Source organism: Hemibagrus wyckioides, linkage group LG09, assembly GCF_019097595.1.
Source record: "Hemibagrus wyckioides isolate EC202008001 linkage group LG09, SWU_Hwy_1.0, whole genome shotgun sequence".
NCBI lineage: Eukaryota > Metazoa > Chordata > Actinopteri > Siluriformes > Bagridae > Hemibagrus > Hemibagrus wyckioides.
Window position 1 is genome coordinate 11,648,853 of NC_080718.1, and position 18,906 is coordinate 11,667,758.

The 18,906-nt window shown below is 38.4% G+C and overlaps 1 protein-coding gene across 1 annotated transcript; it reads left to right on the forward strand.

Moving 5' to 3' along the window:
* The first annotated feature begins 5,158 nt into the window (after positions 1–5,158).
* On the forward strand, positions 5,159–17,324 carry LOC131359578 (uncharacterized). The gene is made up of 4 exons (XM_058399540.1): positions 5,159–5,223; positions 14,455–15,103; positions 16,251–16,420; positions 16,554–17,324. Exons 2-4 carry the CDS (start codon positions 14,477–14,479, stop codon positions 16,585–16,587), a joined length of 831 nt encoding a protein of 276 aa, XP_058255523.1. The 5' UTR covers positions 5,159–5,223; positions 14,455–14,476; the 3' UTR covers positions 16,588–17,324.
* The last annotated feature ends 1,582 nt before the right edge of the window (positions 17,325–18,906 follow it).

The following is an 18,906-nucleotide window of genomic DNA, read 5'->3' on the forward strand; positions in this document are numbered from 1 at the left end:
CATTTCATATTTCGCAGATTACTGCCAATATAGTAATAAAGTAATGCTTTATTCATGTTTTCTCTCTCAGTAAATACCAAAGGTGTGCAGGATCAATTTTGTTAAATCACCAATAAATAAAATTTCACCTGTGTTGCTACCCTGAGTCTGCTGTGTTCTCTGATAAGTGAAAAACATAATCTGTTCTCATGATTTATATAAATAACACTCAGTTATTACTAATCTACGTTAAAAAATTGAGATGGCTTTAAAATTGAATTAAAAGAAGCTTCTTTTTTTTCAAATTACAGTTTATTAATGTGGTATTTCTTTATTATAACTTTTATATAATAAAATACTATGATAAAAACCCAGACCATTATTGCCCAATTATTCACTTGCAATATTTATTTATTCTTTGATAAAATTCCAATTTTTACCAGGAGGCCTTGTAATCCCATTGCATTAAAAATGTAAAGATATTGTCACTCCACATATGCTTTGTTCAGTAGCCATTACATTCTGTAAGACATTACAAGGACATATGTGGCTCATGCTGTGGCTGGATCTCTATGTATAGTTTAATGGCTGCTGATTGTCCTCTGTTCTGTCATGGTGAGGTAAGCCTTGCACTCCTCTTCGTTTTAAGCCAGACCTTTAAACAGTTCTAATCTTTTTTTTCATGGCAAAATATAAACAAAGCAGAGGTTATCTGGAATAAAAATGAAATGTACAGCAAGGCATTTCTTCTAAGCAAATCTAAAAAGCTAAAACAAAATGGCTTGAAGACAACAAAGTGAAAATACTGGAGTGACCATCACAAAGCCCTGACCAGAATCCCAAAGAAAATTTGTAAACTAAGTGTATGCGAAGTAAGTATTGGGAAGCTTGTGGAAAGTGACACCAAGTGTTTGATTCAAGAAAAGTGCAGTAATAGAAACACCTCATACCTATGGTTAAATGATGGATTGATGGTTAAATGATGGATGGATGGAGTTAATGTGTATTAAATGGAGTTTTTAATTAAACATATTAATAAGCAGTGAAAATGGTAGACAGAAATGAAGGAGTTGTCTATTATTATACAATGATTTTTTCTTAGTGTATTGTGTACATACTGTATAATTTTATAGACTGGTGTTATTTTTATTTTAATTCACTTTTGTAAAAAATCAGCTGATTATGCCCAGATTGTGTTAAAAAGAAAAAACTATACCAGTATAATATATAATAAAAAATAGGAAATGAAATGCAGAAATAAAACCAGCGTCAATATCCAAAATGTATGTGCACTAAGTAAAAAGCTCCAGTAACAGTAGTGCACCTATTATGTAATGGCCTCAATTTCTCCATCTATCTTCTTCCATTGCTTTTTACAATGTTTAAAAAAAATACAAAAAGTAATGCACAGAACGTTCAATCAACAATGCATTTAACCTTTAGTGTGAGATTTTACAGGAAATGTAGCCATTATAGCCTTTCATTTTCCTCTCACCACTTGAGTCATGCTGTCTAGAATGATCAAAACCTTTGGTAATTTCCAAACCAAACTAATGTTATGCCTCTATTGTTACAGTAGTACATTTCATACATATATGTATTAAAAATGGGCATTCAAATGTTTGGAGTCACTCAGTAATTGCCTTGCTTTTGAAAGCAAATCTACACTGAAAAAAGTAAAAATAAACAAACAAATAAATGAATGAATGAATGAATAAAAAATTAAATGATTGAATAATGAGATTAATCAGAAATATTAAACTTCAGAAATACTTAGAAATTAATATTCAGAAATTAAATTGAGAAACACTAGACCTACATAGGTCCATTTTCAGCAACCAGCAACTCCTGTTTTGTCTGCTAATCTTACATTATTATGTTAAAAAGCTGACTAACTCTTGCAATTATATTAGCAGAGCTTAAATCTTCTTTGGGTTACCTGTGTACCCACTGCATCGCATTTGTTGGCTTGATTAAAAACGGGCAGAAAGAAATGTCTCAAAATGGGCAGAAAGAGCTTTCTTCAGAAACTCATCAATCTGCTGTTGTTTTGAGAAATGAAGGCTGTTCCATGCAAACACTGAAAGGAATTATACATCATTTAAATATTAGCAATATTTTTTTCCTATCACATATACTTAGATTTATAAGAAACTGACAATTCTGTGATAGAAATGTTGTAAATACAGGTAATGAGCAGATACAGTTTTTCAAATTTGTTCATTTATTTTGATATACAGTATCTCACAAAGTGAGTACACCCTTCACATTTTGAAAATATTTTATTATCTCTTTATATCACATTTTTGCAAATATTTTATTGTTTCATGTGACAACACTGAAGAAATTACATTCTGCTACAATGTAAAGTAGTGAGTAATTGGACATTTCCACTTAGGGGTTTACTCACTTTTGTTGCCAACGGACAACTAAAGGAGGCCAGAAGACAAAAATGACATTAAATGCCTAAATAAAGTACAAAAGAAAAAAGCAAGTTTTGAAGTTTTCAGCAGAACCAAAAAGAATGAGGTAATGTTCCCTCTACACCCTGACACCAATCACTAAGTGGAGACACCTCTGGATAAATACTGTGACGTTTAACTTTAGAATAGTGCAATATGTGTACTATTTTAAACTGAATTAAGTGCAGTCTAGCATTGATGGAACAGCTATGTATTCTCTGCAGGACTGTAGACCAGAGGTTAACAGAAAAATTGATACCAGCCTCCTTTTCCCAAGCCACTTTAAAATTATCAGAAGAGGTATTCACCTGTGAAGAGAACAGGGCCACAAATTGTGAAACCATATGCCTAGCATCCGGCACTTGACGCACTAGCGGATAGAAACGGTGTTCTTCCTGCTGAATCTTATAGTCAGGAAAAACCTGCTGAACATAATGCCATATCTGCAAATAACGATAAAAATGAGAATGAGAAAGACCATATCTGCCAAGAAGCTGATTAAAAGAAGAAAAGCAACCATTTGTGTACAATCCGTTAAACGTAAAAAGACCCTTGCTGTTCCACAATTGGAAGGTTCCGGTAGCACTACCAAGTTGAAATATTCTGAATATATCTTGGCATGCTCTACCCTGTGCTGACTGTGTGATACTATTTGTTTATGACCATCTTATGACCTTGATATCCTTTTGTTTTGACCTAGAAATTCATTCTGTTCTGTTCTGTTCGGACAGTTCCTTCTTCCATAATAAAGATCCTTTTTGTAATAAACTCACCAGTAAACAAATCAACCATGACGTCTTTTTCCTCTGTCGTCTTTTGTTTATCACTTGATAACACTGAATAGTGAACGTGTATTCTGTATAAATACTCCCTGTTGATCTCAGTAAACATTGAAGAGTTTTGCTATTCAATCAAAAAACAAAAACGTGGTTTTTGGTACTTTCTTCCCTGATATCAGTCAGCAGTGATGTCAGCAGTGTGACCAGGACTTTTCTCTGATTAAACCCGAAAATTCTTTGTGGATGCTCGTAAATGATAGGTATAACCGAATCTGACAGTTTTTGAAAGAGGGAACTGGAGACAGGCCTGGAATGACTAAAGTTCCTACTTTTTTTACTTTCGCTTTTTCTACTTGCACATTTCATCACTTTTATCTTCAACACACACAAACACACACATTCACATAGATGGCTTTGTGTGCTTAGCTCTTTCTCCCTATTGTCTGATATCAGAGAAATTCTCAGTGCTCAGTTTGCAACAGCACCACACTAAAACAACATCCAGTTCTAAACCAGGCAGGTTTGAATGGCATGGGAAACACGATCACGTGCTTGTGGATAATATGTGTAACCCAATCTAAAGGTTTGAGAAAGAGGGAATTGGAGGTAGGCTTAGAATGACTCAAAGTTCCCTTTTTCTTTTTACTTTTTGTTTTGGTTCAATTCACACAGATTAAAATAAAGCCGTGAGAGCAGTGTTGTGTCTGTAGGGAAAAATCCAGTTAGACTTTACATTTGCAAAAACTTATTGAAAAGAAATTGAAAAGAAAGTAAAAATGTTAAACTATCTAATGACATTAGCAAAGTTATTTAGTTGCTAATGGGGGTTTATGAGTTGTCTAGGTCATTTTTTAAAAGGGTTTATTTGACATAAGTTGATTTTCGACTTTGTGAGTCTTAACGACTAAGCTACAAAGAAAAGAAAACAGAATAAGCAGAAAGAAGAATAACTCCCTCAAACTAACATAACCAGGAGGAAAATGAGTTATGCAAAATAAAATGGCACCTACCTTCCTACTAGACCCAAAACAAAAGACATGAATTAAGGTTCAATATTTACAATGGGCAACTCAAATTAACACTCACTTCTCTTTAGACAAAGTCTCAGTCATAGAGTTAATCAATGAGACAAAGGACAGAAGCTCTACTTCAACAGTCTCAACACAAATGTGAGAAAGATACACCAAATCACCAAACTAAGGCTTCACAATGAAAATTCTGGAGGTGAGGACGGGACCTCAGCCGCCGCACACATCTGGCCACCACCAGCTACTGGTCTGTGGGAAGCTGTAATTTAAATACTCTCTCTCCTCTCCCATCACCCAATCGCAGCAGAGCTCTAATTAACCTCAGGTGGGGATACTGGTTCTCCAAACATGCCTCCAAACATGCCAAACTACAATTACTATCCGTTTCAGGTAGCTATTTTAAGTCATACTTGTTTAAATGATCAACTTAGTCATGATCAATTCAGACATGAAGAGAATTAGTGTTGTAGTCATGTATCTTTCATTTGTATTAGTAGACATCAGAAGTTTAAATAGTCCAATAACACTCTTCTATCTGATCTTAAGCGTTTTGAATGAGATGATAGGGAAAAAGCAAACCTATATATAACTATAACATAATTATGTTACATTAATACTATAAAGGTCGCTATACTATTACAGGCCAGTAATAAGCCTTCAATTTATATTTAGCAAAGTTGAGCAGGAGTAAAAAGCTAAACATAAGATAAACATAAATATCATAAGGTAGCACAGCAAAGAGAGAGAGAGAGAAAGCAAAGAAAGAAAGAAAGAAAGAAAGAAAGAAAGAAGTGGAAAACCACAGGAACAGAAGGGTGGTAACTGTAATTATGATATCATTAGATAAGCAGCCAAAGAAACATGGATCATGTACACAAAGTTACTAATAAGTTATGAAAAATGAAAGTACAACTCAGTCTGTTACTTCTGCCTCCTTTGAGCAGTAACCTCCTCTACATCCCTTCGCTATATCATGTGAGTATGATTTCCATTTTTATTACATAATGGCACAGATTTGGAAAATTTTCTAGTCAGGTTGAAAGTGTGTGTGTGTGTGTGAAGGTATGTTTCAAATATAGGTTCCTATATTCTGAGTTTTCTTCACCTGGCTACTTTCTGAAGGCACTGTTTGTTTGTTTTTTCAAACTCAATTGCAGGATCCAGCCTGTAAAAATGGCTTTGGATAACATTCAGGAGAAAATCATTTTTTATTTTAAACTTTTTTAGCTTAAAAATAGTGATCATGATCTACCTAGTTTGTCTAGAATTTCCATAATGCTAGACACTTTTTGTGTCTTTAAGAAACTGCCTGCATTTATGGCAGTGATTCGACACCTAAGCATTCGAAACCTATGAACAAAACATTCTGCAAAATTTTGTAGGTAGAAAGAGTTAATGTTAATAGTTAATAATATTAATAATTTACCATTTGTTTTTTTCCTTTCATGAAGGAAATGAAGATGTGTTCAGAAAGTTGCTTTTTTACATCTAATTTTACATCTAACCTTAATACATGACTAAATCAATGTAATTTTTTGAAAACTTGAAGTTATTTATGGTGTTCTGTTAGTAGGAGTAGAATAAAAGGTAAAAAGGAAAAAAGTCTGACAAAGATTGTGTACCAGTTTGAGCATCTCGGCCTCTGTTGCAGAAGCTGGTGTCTGGTCAGGCTAGACTGGATTTATTAGAGCACAGCCAAAATGCTCATTACTTTGTTCTTGGCTACAAAACCAGCACAAAAGTTGTCTCTCACTGTCAGTAAGAGTAATTCGGTGCACTCAAAGGAGACGATCACGCTTTTAAGACAAAGTCAATAGAAGTGAGCAATGATGTCTTATCTTATGATAGACTTATTTGCATATTTACAAATTCTTCTAATTCACAGTGAAACATGTTTGAAGGACGATTTTTTTCAAAACAATTTAAACAAAGTAAAATAAGAAATTATGTTGATCAGGATAATAAAAACAACAGCAAGGAGCACTGTTTTGGTGGCTTGTTTTCACCCACTTAATAACATGCTTTATGTTGTTATTTTAATTAATAAAGCATTTATATACTGCAGTAGGTGTATATGCACTTAGGAAGAGGATTTCTAAACAGTGTTTGATTAAATTACTATTACTGTTTTATTGCATGGTGAACGGGTGAGTTATATGTATTATATATAATTTGAGACGCACAGGAAAGAAATAATGATAAGTCATGTCCATGAACTTATTAATGGGTCATAAAAGTAAGTGTACCTAAATTTGTTCTTTGTATTATTTGTATTATTTTGCATTATTTAACACAACAGATTTGGAGACTTTTCATCAAGTAAATATGATAAATAAACGACAAGAATAAGCATGGTTTTTATAAATGGGTTTATTTATGTTACATAAAATGGCACTTAAAAATATGTAATAGCTTAGTGCTGTTTTTTTTTTAGAGATTCTGTGTGTGTGTGTGCGTGTGTGTGTGTGTGTGTACAGTGCTTATTTCTTTTTTTGTGCACTGTGAGGGTACATATCAGAAAAGGGAAACTATGGTTTTACACTGAACATAATTAAACACACTGGGCAGGGCTAAAATCATACTCATAAAACTGTTTCTATCACAAGTCAGAAATACATATGCAAAGCAACGTTTTCCAAGTGGTCATGTGAGCTCTGTCCTTTGGCTCAGATTACTTGAGGCTTTTTAGCAACCCACCCAAAATCCAATAAATGTTTGTTTTAATAGCTGCATCCATTTAGAGTCAAACTGAGTGTTCGCTTAAAAGTGGACAATTTTTTCTTCTTCTCCTCCTCCTTTTTTAATCTTCTTCTTCTTGCTATTATTAGTAGTAGTAGTAGGAGTAGTTGTAAAGAATCGCCGGAGGTGGACTGTGTAGGATCCATTAGCATTTATTAAACAAAATCGGCAGGCAAACACATAGTCAGGAAATGAAGCATGAGTCAGAAACACACAATATATAAACCGAAACCGAAAGAGCAAAACGAGGGCAGCAATCCAAAGAACAGGCAAGGTCATACACATTAAATCCAAAACAACAATGAAGCAAGGCTTGGCACATTTCCTTGGTAAGGGAAGGGTCAAGGATGTCTGCCGCATCAACCCAAGAGCGTTCCTCTGGGCTGTACCCCTCCCAGTCCACCAGATACTGAAGTCGATTTTTGCTGCAACATGAATCTAAGAGGGAGCGCACTTGGTAGGTGGGGGTTCCATCTATGCCCAAAGGAGGAGGAGGTTCACTGGCAGTAGACCTGTCAGAGCGGGGTTTGTGAGCTGGTTTAATTAGTGAGACATGAAAGGTGGGAGAGATGCTATAGGAGGAGGACAGCTGTAGATGATAGCAGACTGGGTTTACTTCACAAATTATCTTGAATGGGCCTATGAACCTGGGGCTGAGTTTGCGGCATGGAAGTTGACAACCAGACTTTTTGTCCTACTTGGTACGGGGGGTGCTGACTTCGGTGACGATTGGCCTGAATGCGTTGTCTCCTCACTGCCCTTTGTAGCCGAACGTGAGCTTGTTCCCATATCTCTTGACTGCGCTGTGCCCATTCGTCAACTGCTGGGACATCAGAGGGATCCCCAGACCATGGAAACAATGGTGGCTGAAAACCGAGAACACACTGGAATGGTAAGGCCGGTTGAGGAGTGACTAAGTGAATTCTGGGCATATTCTGCCCAGGGGAGGAACTCACTCCAACGATGTTGTTCTCTACTGCAGTATGATGTGAGAAACCTCCTGATCTCTTGGTTGAGCCGCTCCGCTCCATTTGATTGAAGGTGATAGCCCGAGCTTAGAGTCACATTGATTCCCAGATGACTGCAGAAAGCTCTCCATACTTGCGAGGTAAACTGGGGACCCTGATCAGACATGATATCCAAATCCGTAGTTCTTCAACACATGCTGAAACAAGGCATTAGTTGTTTTCATGGCGGTGGTTAATCCCTTGAGGGGAATTAATTTACATGATTTGGAGAAACAATCAATGACAACTATGATGGTATTGAACCCATTGGACTGTGGCAGGTCTGTGAGAAAGTCAGTGGAGATATGGGACCAGGGACACTGGGGAATGGGTAGTGGTTCTAATAAACCCTCAGGAGGCAGGCGGCTCGTGTGAGCCTGGGTGCATTTAGAGCAGGATCTAACATACTCCTCAACGTCCTGGGCGAGGGTAGACCACCAGAACCTGTTCCATATCAGCTGGGCAGTGCGGTGTATACCTGAGTTCATTGTATCATGTGGAGACGAAGCTGGGTTGGCACATAGAGCTTAGCCGGTGGGCAGGACTCGGGTGGAGGTTCCTCAGTGTGAGCTCGCTGAATGTCCTCCATGAGGTTCCACTGAATTGGGGCCAGGATGATGGAAGGCAGGAGGATGGGTTCAGGGTAAGCTGGAGCGTTCGATGTTTTGTAGCATCTGGACAAGGCATCTGCTTTTCCGTTCTTGGAGCTGGGGCGATATGTAACTGAAAACTGAAATCATGTAAAGAACAGAAGGATATGTCCATATCTTTAAGCTCTATGAGTTTAAGGTTTGAGAAGGCCCCTCTGGCTAAATCAGTCTATAGTAATTTCCTGGGCTTGCCTTTAAGCATAGACGTTATGCTGTAGTTCTGTATAAAGTTGGCGAACCCCAGAAAACGCTGTAGTTCCTTGACTGTGGTGGGTTCTGGCCATTCTTTGACAGCTTGTACTTTGTGCTGGTCCATCTTTACCCCCTCCTCCGAAATAACATATCCCAGAAACGTGATGGTTCTGCAATGAAATTCACATTTCTCTGGCCTGACGTACAAATGGTTCTGCAGGAGGCGGGTCAAAACTGTTCGAACATGGCGTACATGGTCCTCATAGGACGTGGAGTAAATAAGAATGTCATCTATGTAAGCTATCTCATATCTGTTGAGCAAGTCTTGTAAGTCTGAAAAAGTCTGAAAATCTCATTAATGAGTGACTAAAATACTGCTGGAGCATTGGTTAATCCATATGGCATGACAAGATACTCATAATGACCTCTGGTTGTGTGGAAGGCTGTTCTCCACTCATTGCCCTCTCGAATCCGAATGAGGTTATAAGCACTTCTCAAGTGCAGTTTGGTAAAGATTTTTGCTCCTCTGAGTTGTTCCAGGGCAGTGGGATAGCATTTAAACCCCTGTAGTCAATGCATTGGCGGAGACCTCCATCCTCTTTCCACACAAAGAAGAAACCTGCCACTGCTGGGGAAGTTGAGGGTCGAATGTATCCAGCAGAGAGAGCCTCCTCAATATACTCATCCATGGCTTTGCTTTTAGGTAGTGCGTGGGGAATTCAAGTCTTTAGGTGGCACCGTGTTGGGAAGCAGATCACTGGCGCAATCCCTGAGGCAGGAGGCACGTCGCCCTTTCTTTACTTAAAACCTCCCTCAGATCATGGTACACTTTGGGCTTCAGGAATAGGCATGGCATTGTTGAAACGTGTGTATGCAGTGAGGAGACCAGCGTTCTAATTCCCCCTCCTTCCATGAAATTTGAGGATTGTGCTGTTGAAGCCATGGGAATCCCAGTATGATAGGGTTGGCAGGGGAAGAAATGACGTAGAAGGCCAGACGCTCATGATGAAATAACCCGATTTGTATTGCGAGATGCTTGGTCTGAGAGGTAACCCCTCCCAATGGATTGATCATTGGGATCATGGAAGGGGTGCATGGAACGGTGGGTAGATGAAACTCCTCAACGAGTTGACTGTGGATGAGGTTGACGGCCACTCCAGAGTCTATCAGCGATGGAATGGAGAAACATTCTTGAGCATAGTGCAGTTTAGCGAGCAGAGAGAGATTGGAAGGGACCAAATTTTTCCCCACCTGAGATGTGGAAGGTCTCTCAGGACATGCATAGACTTGATGGCCACTCTTCCTGCAGTAATAGCACAGACGCTGTCTGGTTCGGCGCTGACGTTCCTCCTCTGATAGATGGGTATGGCCAAGTTGCATAGGCTCAGGTCCCTCCTCTCTGGGATTCAAGAAGTCTGGACGGGGATAAGCTTCAGACCGGCTCTGGGTGTTCCTGCGATGTTGGCGCTGGAGGTTGTCTAGCCGGATGGCAGAAACCGGAAAATAACACACAATTAACAAACCGAAACCAAAAGAGCAAAACGTGGGCAGTAATCCAAAGAACAGGCAAGGTCATACACATTAAATCCAATACGACAATGAAGCAAGGCTTGGCGTGTTTATAGCAAAAGTGTAAACGACACTTCGCATAGATAGCTGTGGGCGCCGTACTTATATGTCTGTGTGGGAACCCAGAAGTGCATTTCAAAACTCAGGAGAAAGCTCCCTCTGGTGTTCATGATCAGGACGAGATGTGACAGTAGTAGTATTGCCAATAATAATAATAATAATAATAATAATAATAATAATAATAATAATAATAATAATAATAATAATAATGCATGAAAAGAGATTGTACTACTGCAAGGATGTATACATTTATTACCACATATTATCAGATGTGTAATATATGCAAAAACCTTTAATATTGTTATTAGTATTACTATTATTATTGTTATTTAAACAGACTTAGCATGTCCTCCAAATAATAGCAAAAAAAGGTATACAACAAAATTTGAAGGACAGAAGCAAGGCTATTTATGCCATTTCTGCTCATTTGCTGTTATAATTCCATCTAATGCTCTGGCTTTGGGTATTTTTGTGGATTCAGCTACTAGAGCATTAGTTAGAGTGATGATGTCACTTAAGAAGGCCTGGCATAGAGTCAGCATTGCAGTTCATCCCAAAAAGTGTTCAGTGGGGTCACAGGAGTATTGTTAAAAATGAACTTACTGTCAGGAACAGCTGGACAGTTCCCTGCCAGGCCCAGAGAGGGCGCTGGCAGGTGAACCTTGGAAGCCTGCTTCTTTGTGTGTCTTTTGTTACGCCCTTCCTATTGTTCCTATCCTGATTGTGTCACCTGTATCCCATTAGCCCCAATGTCTACCCCTATAAATAGGGATCCTTGTGTTTGTGTCCTTGTCCATGATTGTTATCTGTACCGTGGTTTCTGTTTGGGTTTTGTCAAGTTTTATGTCCAAGTTAAGATCTAGGTTTTGTTTTCATTTTGTTTCGTTAACCACGCCATGTCTGGTGTTCCGTTTGTTTCCCTATGTTGTGTCTTAACTGTAATAAAAGCAGTGCTTCACTGAATCCTGCGCATGGGTCTCATTCTACCATGTGCACACACACCACGGCCGTCTGGGTTCAAGCCCCGCATAGGGCGGGGGTCCCAGACATTACAGAATCATGGACCATCTTTGAGACCCAGCGGGATTCCCAGCTAGTTCCTGTATCCAGCAAGGATTTGCAGTCTGCTGGCTAGAGCCCTGGACAACCAGTGGAGGGCATCCGGCGGATCCTTTTCCCCGTTTCCCCCGGGAGGTGTCCCCATCTTTACTATGGTCGAGGACGTCGCTCCCTCAGGGAATTTATAAGGAGGACGTTACTCGACTTCAGGCCATGGGGGGCATCCCCTTTTTATCGGTCCCACTGGAGGTGGGCTTCCACCATTTTCCAGCCGGGGACACTGCTCCGCGATGGAGTTTCCATGGAGGACGTCGCTCGGCACCACGGGTGGAAGACGCTTCCCTCCCATCTCTTGCCATGGCCGGATGTCAACTTACCCCTGGGACCTTGGGCATCGCCGTAGACTGCATTTATGAACTACATCATAATCCTTGTGTTTCCTTGTGTTTGTGTCCTTGTCCATGATTGTTATCTGTACCGTGGTTTCTGTTTGGGTTTTATCAAGTTTTATGTCCAAGTTAAGATCTAGGTTTTGTTTTCGTTTTGTTTCGTTAACCACGCCATGTCTCGTGTTCCGTTTGTTTCCCTATGTTGTGTCTTAACTGTAATAAAAGCAGTGCTTCGCTCACTCCTGCGCATGGGTCTCATTCTACCACGTGCTGGCGTGTGCACACACACCACGGGCGTCTGGGTTCGAGCCCCGCATAGGGCGGGGGTCCCAGACGTTACACTTATATAATAGCAAACTATTTATAGAAGTGCTCATTTCATCAGAACTAAGCCCTTAGTTCATTGTCATGAACTGTGTAGCTGGTGGAGAATAACTGCAATGGCTGGCTCTAAAACTGCTGCAAGATTATCATGTGTTTGTGGAACTCCAAGTTGGAGTTGGACTCAAATCAGACAAAAAAAACTAGCTGGCAGGCACAGTACAAAGTCAGGTGACAAATAAACTAACAACTAATCTGATATTTTTTGTACCTTATCTGCAGGGATTCAGATCTTGGGAATTTGTATGACAAGTAAATACCTTGAACTTGTCACTTTCCTCAAACCATTCCTGAACAGTTTTTTTCAGTGTGGCAGAGCACATTATCCTGCTGTAAGAGGCCACTGACATTAGGGAATGGGGTATAAAGAAAGGGTACTTGGTCTTCAACAATGTTTATTGGTGGTTCAACGTAACACCCACATGAATGCCAGGATCCAAGATTTCCTAGCAGAACATTCTCCAGACACGTTACCCAGCTTGCCTTCTTTTCAAAAGAGACATCTTGGTGCCATTTCTTCCTCACATTATACAGACACACACCTGGGCATGCACTTGATGTAAAAGAAAATGTCATACATCAGATCAGGCCACCTTCTTTCATTGTTCCATTATCCAATTTAGATGCTCAAATGCCCACTGAAGGTGCTTTTAATAGTGGACAGGGGTCAGCATGGTCCAGCATTAACCTGTTCAGCAATTTGTGCTACAGCCAGTCTCCTATGGGATTGCAACAGAAAGGCTAGCCTTCTCTCTCTGTGCAAATTAGTTAGTCTTGTCCCTGTTGCCAATTCACAAGTTGTCTTTCCTTGGACCACTTTTGGTAGGTACTAACCACTGCATACCAGGGACACCACACAAGACCAGCCATTTTGGAGATGCTCTGACCCAATCTTCTAGCCATCACAATTTGGTCCTTGTCAAAGAAGCTCAGATGCTTATGCTTGCCCATTTTTTTCTGCTTCCAACACTTCAACTTGAAGATCTGACTGTTCACTTGGTCACTCATAATGTACTTAGTCACTTTTGGCTGGTACTAACCACTGCATACCAGGAACTCACTTGCTGCATAATATATGCAACCCTTAACAGGTGCTATATATATATATATATATATATATATATATATATATATATATATATATATATATATATATATATATACTATTTACAGTGGTTTTAATGTTATAGCTGATTGATGTAACTCAACCATTCTAAGCCTACCACTGAGGATGACTCTTAGGTCCTACAAAGCAAAGAAACAATGGAGAAAAGAACACTGGCCTTCCAATAACCAATGAACATGTCAGGAAGCTTACTGAGTTTTAACTACTGAAACTCCTTTAATAAATGTTATATATACTGTATTTCTCCTAACAGAAATCTTCAACAAATGAAAGATTATATGATTTTCTTTGTTATATTACATGTGATCTGTTTATTAATAGACTTAGATCAGGTGTATCATCCACCATACAAGTCTCAGTCCCAGTTATTATTTGTGCAAAAATTATTAGAACTATCTTATTAATATAAACCCATCATTTATGTCACAGTTGAAAATGTTCAGATCCATGCTGCTGAATTAATGAATTAACAGCTTCTAGTCTGAAGATTTAACTGCACTGTGGTACAATTATTATAATCAACACAATCTCAGACCATCATTTTGATGTGATGTCATAGCACATGCTATAGGTATGCAGCTTGAAATTTTAATACACCAATGTAAAATGCATTCCCCTGTTCCTGCTCCTGAATGCATAAGTACCTAGTAAACAGACCTTGATTGATTTCAGTCAGAAACATTTCTGCACATGTTATGTAGTCCATCATCTGGATGCAGTGCCTAAAAGGCTAAAGGACTGTCCAGGTCCTAAATTACTAGCTTCCACCACAGCAGAAAATCTCCATCTTTGTTGAAGGTGTATATGACATCCATTACAGCTCTGTAGATGGTGTCTTGTCTTTCTGCATAGAACATGGTGCCTTCATTTGTCACGCTCCCCGAAAAGCCCAGCATAGGAACTTCTTGCTACTGTAAAACAATGTGGACACTTTCTGGTTTTAAATGTAAGGGATTATGCAAGGTGACACTCAGATTACTTTTTTCAGAATTTCTGAAATAATCCTAACTGTATTTTTTTTTTTTACATTTTAGTTACTCTATTTTCTCTTCAACTATGGATGTGGAAGACGAACAGTGTGATGAGCTGTTGTGTTTACTTGAAAAGCAGGAGCAATTTGCAGATCATCTCATAGATTTGGCCAAACAACTGGAGGAGATGACTAAAGCTATGACTAAAGGCCAGTTGGTGGGAAACACAGCAACTGTGCTTGGGTCTATTGCCCTGGTTGGAGCAGGCTTTGCAACTTATATGACTGCAGGCCTGGCTTTCCCCTTGTTGGTGAAGACAGCAGGTTTCGTGGCTTTAACTGGCACTGCAACCAGTCTTACATGTAAGATTTTAGAGATGTGGAAATCCAATGAAGCAATGAAAAATGCAGAGAAAACCGCTAATGAAATTGAAGAGATTTGCAAAAAAGTGGGTGAGAGTCAAGACCTTAAAGGCTTGCCCTCTGATGAAGTGGGGAGTAAAATCACAGGAGTAATCCTGAAAGCCATGGCCAAAACCGCTGTGAAAAAAGCAGCAAAAAAAGGAACAAAATATACAGTACAAAAAGGAGCAAAATATGCAGTACAAAAAGGAGCAAAATATGCAGCAGCTGAAGGAGCAAAGTCTTCACTTTTAGTGGCTAATAAAGGAATGTCTGTTGCACTGAAAACTGTGTCAAAGGGAGCAGGCCAGGTATTTTATCATAGATATAAAAGACACACGCACTCACACAGACACAAATATGGATATTTTGTATACACATAGTAATGGGAAAAAGAAAGTACACCTTCGTTCAATTCTATGTTGTTTTTTTAATTAGGGCCTAAATAACAATAGCTATAAACAAATCGATGAACAAACAAATAGCCTTAGGTGACCTTTGTCAACAAAACACAACATCAACCTGTATTTTCCACATACATTCAGAAACCTCATGAGAAACAAGTACATACTTCGTACTTCCACAGTCATTAAGAGATTATTAAGCAGCCAGGTGTTACTAATAAAATGCACAAGCAGATCGTTTGGCAGATTGGTGATCTTGGGCACTCAGCTGTGTGTTTACATCATGCCAAAAAGAAAGTACACAAGCCCTTACTTCAGAGAAGCAATTTTTGCTGTTCATCAATCTGAGAAGGGCCTTTAAAGGTCATCTCCAACCAATTTGAAATTCACCATTGTACAGCAAAACGGATTGTATAACTGGAGACCTTCAAGACAGTTGACAAGTTTCCCAGGAGAGGGCATCCCAGCAAATTCAGTCCAAGGTCAGACCATTTAATGATCAAAGAAAATCCAAGAGCTATATTATGTAACCCATTATCCCCTGCTAGCACATAAAATGTTTATGTTAACATCATTCAACAATTGGAAAAGGACTGAACAAGTATGGCTTTAATGAAAGAAAAAAAGGTTAGCACAACTTTACATAGTCCTACATACACCAGGAATTCAACATCTGAATGGCTGAAGAAGAAAAAAAGAAGGTGTTGGAACGGCCAAGTCAAAATCAAGATGCTCTGGCTCATAAGAGAGATGTGCACAAACAAATTCCCTGAAACATCAATAAAGTGAAGTGATATTGTTATGAAGAGTAGGCCAACATTTCTCTAAACAATCTAAGAGACTGATAAACTACAAACAAGACATTACTTCAAATTATAAGACGTCTCTACATTACTGAATTATAGGGTGTACTTATTTTTCCCCATATTGTTTTAAAATCTTGGTTTACTTTTTGAGGAAACATTATTATCCACCAAAACACACATGCAAACACACACATTGTGTACACATACGTATACACATATCATTTTAGATATATATTTTTTCTTTGCAGTTTGCAGGAGGAGCCCTTGGCCTGGTATTCACACTTCCTGATCTGATTAACAACTGTGAAGAACTGATTAAAGACAAGCACCAGACAGAAGCTAGCATTTATCTGAGGAAAACAGCTAATGAAATCCGTGATGCTGTGAAACAGTTAAAGAAGCAGATGAATGACTTTGAGTAAGTACATACGTGTTTCTCTGATTAATTCATGTAAATAATATAAATTGAGTAGGTACATAAGTGAGACTGCTTACTAGAGCACAATATCTGGATCAACTGTTGGATTTCATCATCTAAATTTATCTTTCAGAAAGATGCTCGATGAAACTTCTGACACCGAGTGACGCTGATTTGGCTACAGAGATGTGTGCCAACCAAATATACACATGAGGCACAATTTGTGTGATGAAATGAAGGAAACTGTTGCTTGGTATGCAATGGGATTTTAAAGAGGAAAAAACTATCACGTTGCTAATCAACAATTAAATTAAACTAAAAGCTTTGCCATTTGTAGTAATACTGCTAAAAGAATGATGGTCATTGAGGTTTACCAAGATCACACAAAAAGACTTGAAAATCTATTGGTTGCACTGAAAGCATGATTTTGCCTCTTTAAAACAAAAAATGTGCATAGTGCAAAATGGCTGCAAATGACATCATTAATTATTCACTGACGAGAAAAACAAGAGATTATTCACAAGTTCTGGGATGGAGAAAGACCATAGAAGAAGCCTCTGTAGTCCATCTGCGAGATTAAACAACATAAGGCAAATATGGCAATTATTAGCTATTAAAAGCTTTATATCCTACATCACCAGGAAGAGCGCTTCTGTGGGTTCATCGTTAACAATTCACTTTCTTGAACTCTCTCAAGCTACATTTTTTATTACTGATAATCTCACACCAATTAATGTGTAATTTTGAGTGCAATCTTAATCATAACGCCTATTGTGTAAAAAACACTGAGCATATATAAATTTAGATAACAGTTAACCAATTTATAATCACAAAGCAATGTTAATCATGTAATCATTCATGCTATGCAGACTAATCCTGTTAAATAAACTTAAAACATCTTTTCTCTAGCGTCATATCTTTTTTTTTTTTTCCATAATATTGTCTACATATATAAATTACATGTCCACTTACTGTCCAGGAGTTAGAAGCAGTCACAGCTGTTTGGTACAGACAAAATAACAGTGGGATTAGATATACATTAATAATTAATTTGTGATTATAACTGGGTTTATTACTATTACTGCTTTGATTATATGGTTATTAAATTAAAATCATAATTACATAAAAATACGAAATTATCAACAGTTCCATGTAAAATATAGGGTTAGTAAGTGAGACATATTGATGAAGATTATAGACATGTAGATTAACAGCTGCTACACAGCAAGTTTAGATGTCATTTGTAAATACCAAGATAGCTTTTATTTCCTTCAACTAGTGCATAGTTGTTGTTGTTTTGACAAACTGTGCACAGATTACAAAGCTATAGTCTCTGAACATGATCATGAAACTCAGCTCGAGACCCCACTCCTTTTTTGAACAGCAAAATGTGAACGGCGCATCACTTGCGTACTACACTGGAATATAACCTTAGCAAGCTTTTTTTTTAGCATGCTCTGAGCATTTAAGTCCTTTAAGTCCTGTAAGTTGTGAGGTGGGGTAACCACCTACTTTTAACAGATAAGAGCCAAGAAAACAACTACTTTGACTGCTAAAACTATTGAAATTAGGATAAGAACTGTCCAGTACATTATTAAAACTTAGAAGGATAGTGGTGAACCATCATCTTCGAGGAAGAAATGTGGTCGGAAAAAAAAATTTGAATTATTGGAGATTTCTTAAATGCTTGCTGAAATCAAATAGTAAAAAAACAACAGTAGAACTCACAGGTATAAAAACCCCAAACTGCCTAAAGTAAGAGCATTTCCACACACAAAATGTGAAGTGAACTCAAGGGATTGGGACTAAACAGCTGTGTAGCCTTAAGAAAACCCCTTATCAGTGAAAGCTTTGATTTGCTAGGGATCATAAAAATTTTACTCTATAGTGTGTCAGCTAAATGCTCGTTCCCCATTAGGAAACCCTTGTGCAATTATGTTTAAAAAGCTTAAGTCATTGTGTTGTTTAAGGAACCTTCTTTGGGGTAACCTATGTACCTGCAGCCACAGCACCCGTGGATTTGATTCCAGACTCAGAATGTCCAGAAACCAAGAGCTTGCTTCAGTCTGTTGTTGTTTTGAGAAATGTCACAACCAATCCACCAACCAGTAGGTCTATAAGTTGGAGAAGATGAGAGAACCTGGAGAAATCTTGCACATTCACAGGGAGAAAATGCAGTTCTACATGAACCATACACGTGCACAAGATACACCGATCAGGCATAACATTATGACCACTGACAGGTGAAGTGAAGAACACTGATTATCTCCTAATCATGGCACCTGTTAGTGGGTGGGATATATTAGGCAGGAAGTGAACATTTTGTCCTCAAAGTTGATGTATTAGAAGCAGGAAAAATAGTCAAGTGTAGGTATTTGAGTGAGTTTGACAAGGGCCAAATTGTGATGGCTAGACAACTGGATCAGAGCATCTCCAAAACTGCAGCTCTTGTGAGGTGTTCCCAGTCACTAGTGGTCAGTATCTAT

What these genes read in the sequence shown, in the direction of transcription:
- LOC131359578 (XM_058399540.1), top strand. Translation starts at nt 14,477, where the DNA reads ATGGATGTGGAAGACGAACAGTGTGATGAGCTGTTGTGTTTACTTGAA. An exon ending in TGTCAAAGGGAGCAGGCCAG is followed by an intron (nt 15,104 to 16,250) that starts GTATTTTATCAT and finishes TTTTCTTTGCAG; the next exon opens with TTTGCAGGAGGAGCCCTTGG. An exon ending in AAGCAGATGAATGACTTTGA is followed by an intron (nt 16,421 to 16,553) that starts GTAAGTACATAC and finishes TTTATCTTTCAG; the next exon opens with AAAGATGCTCGATGAAACTT.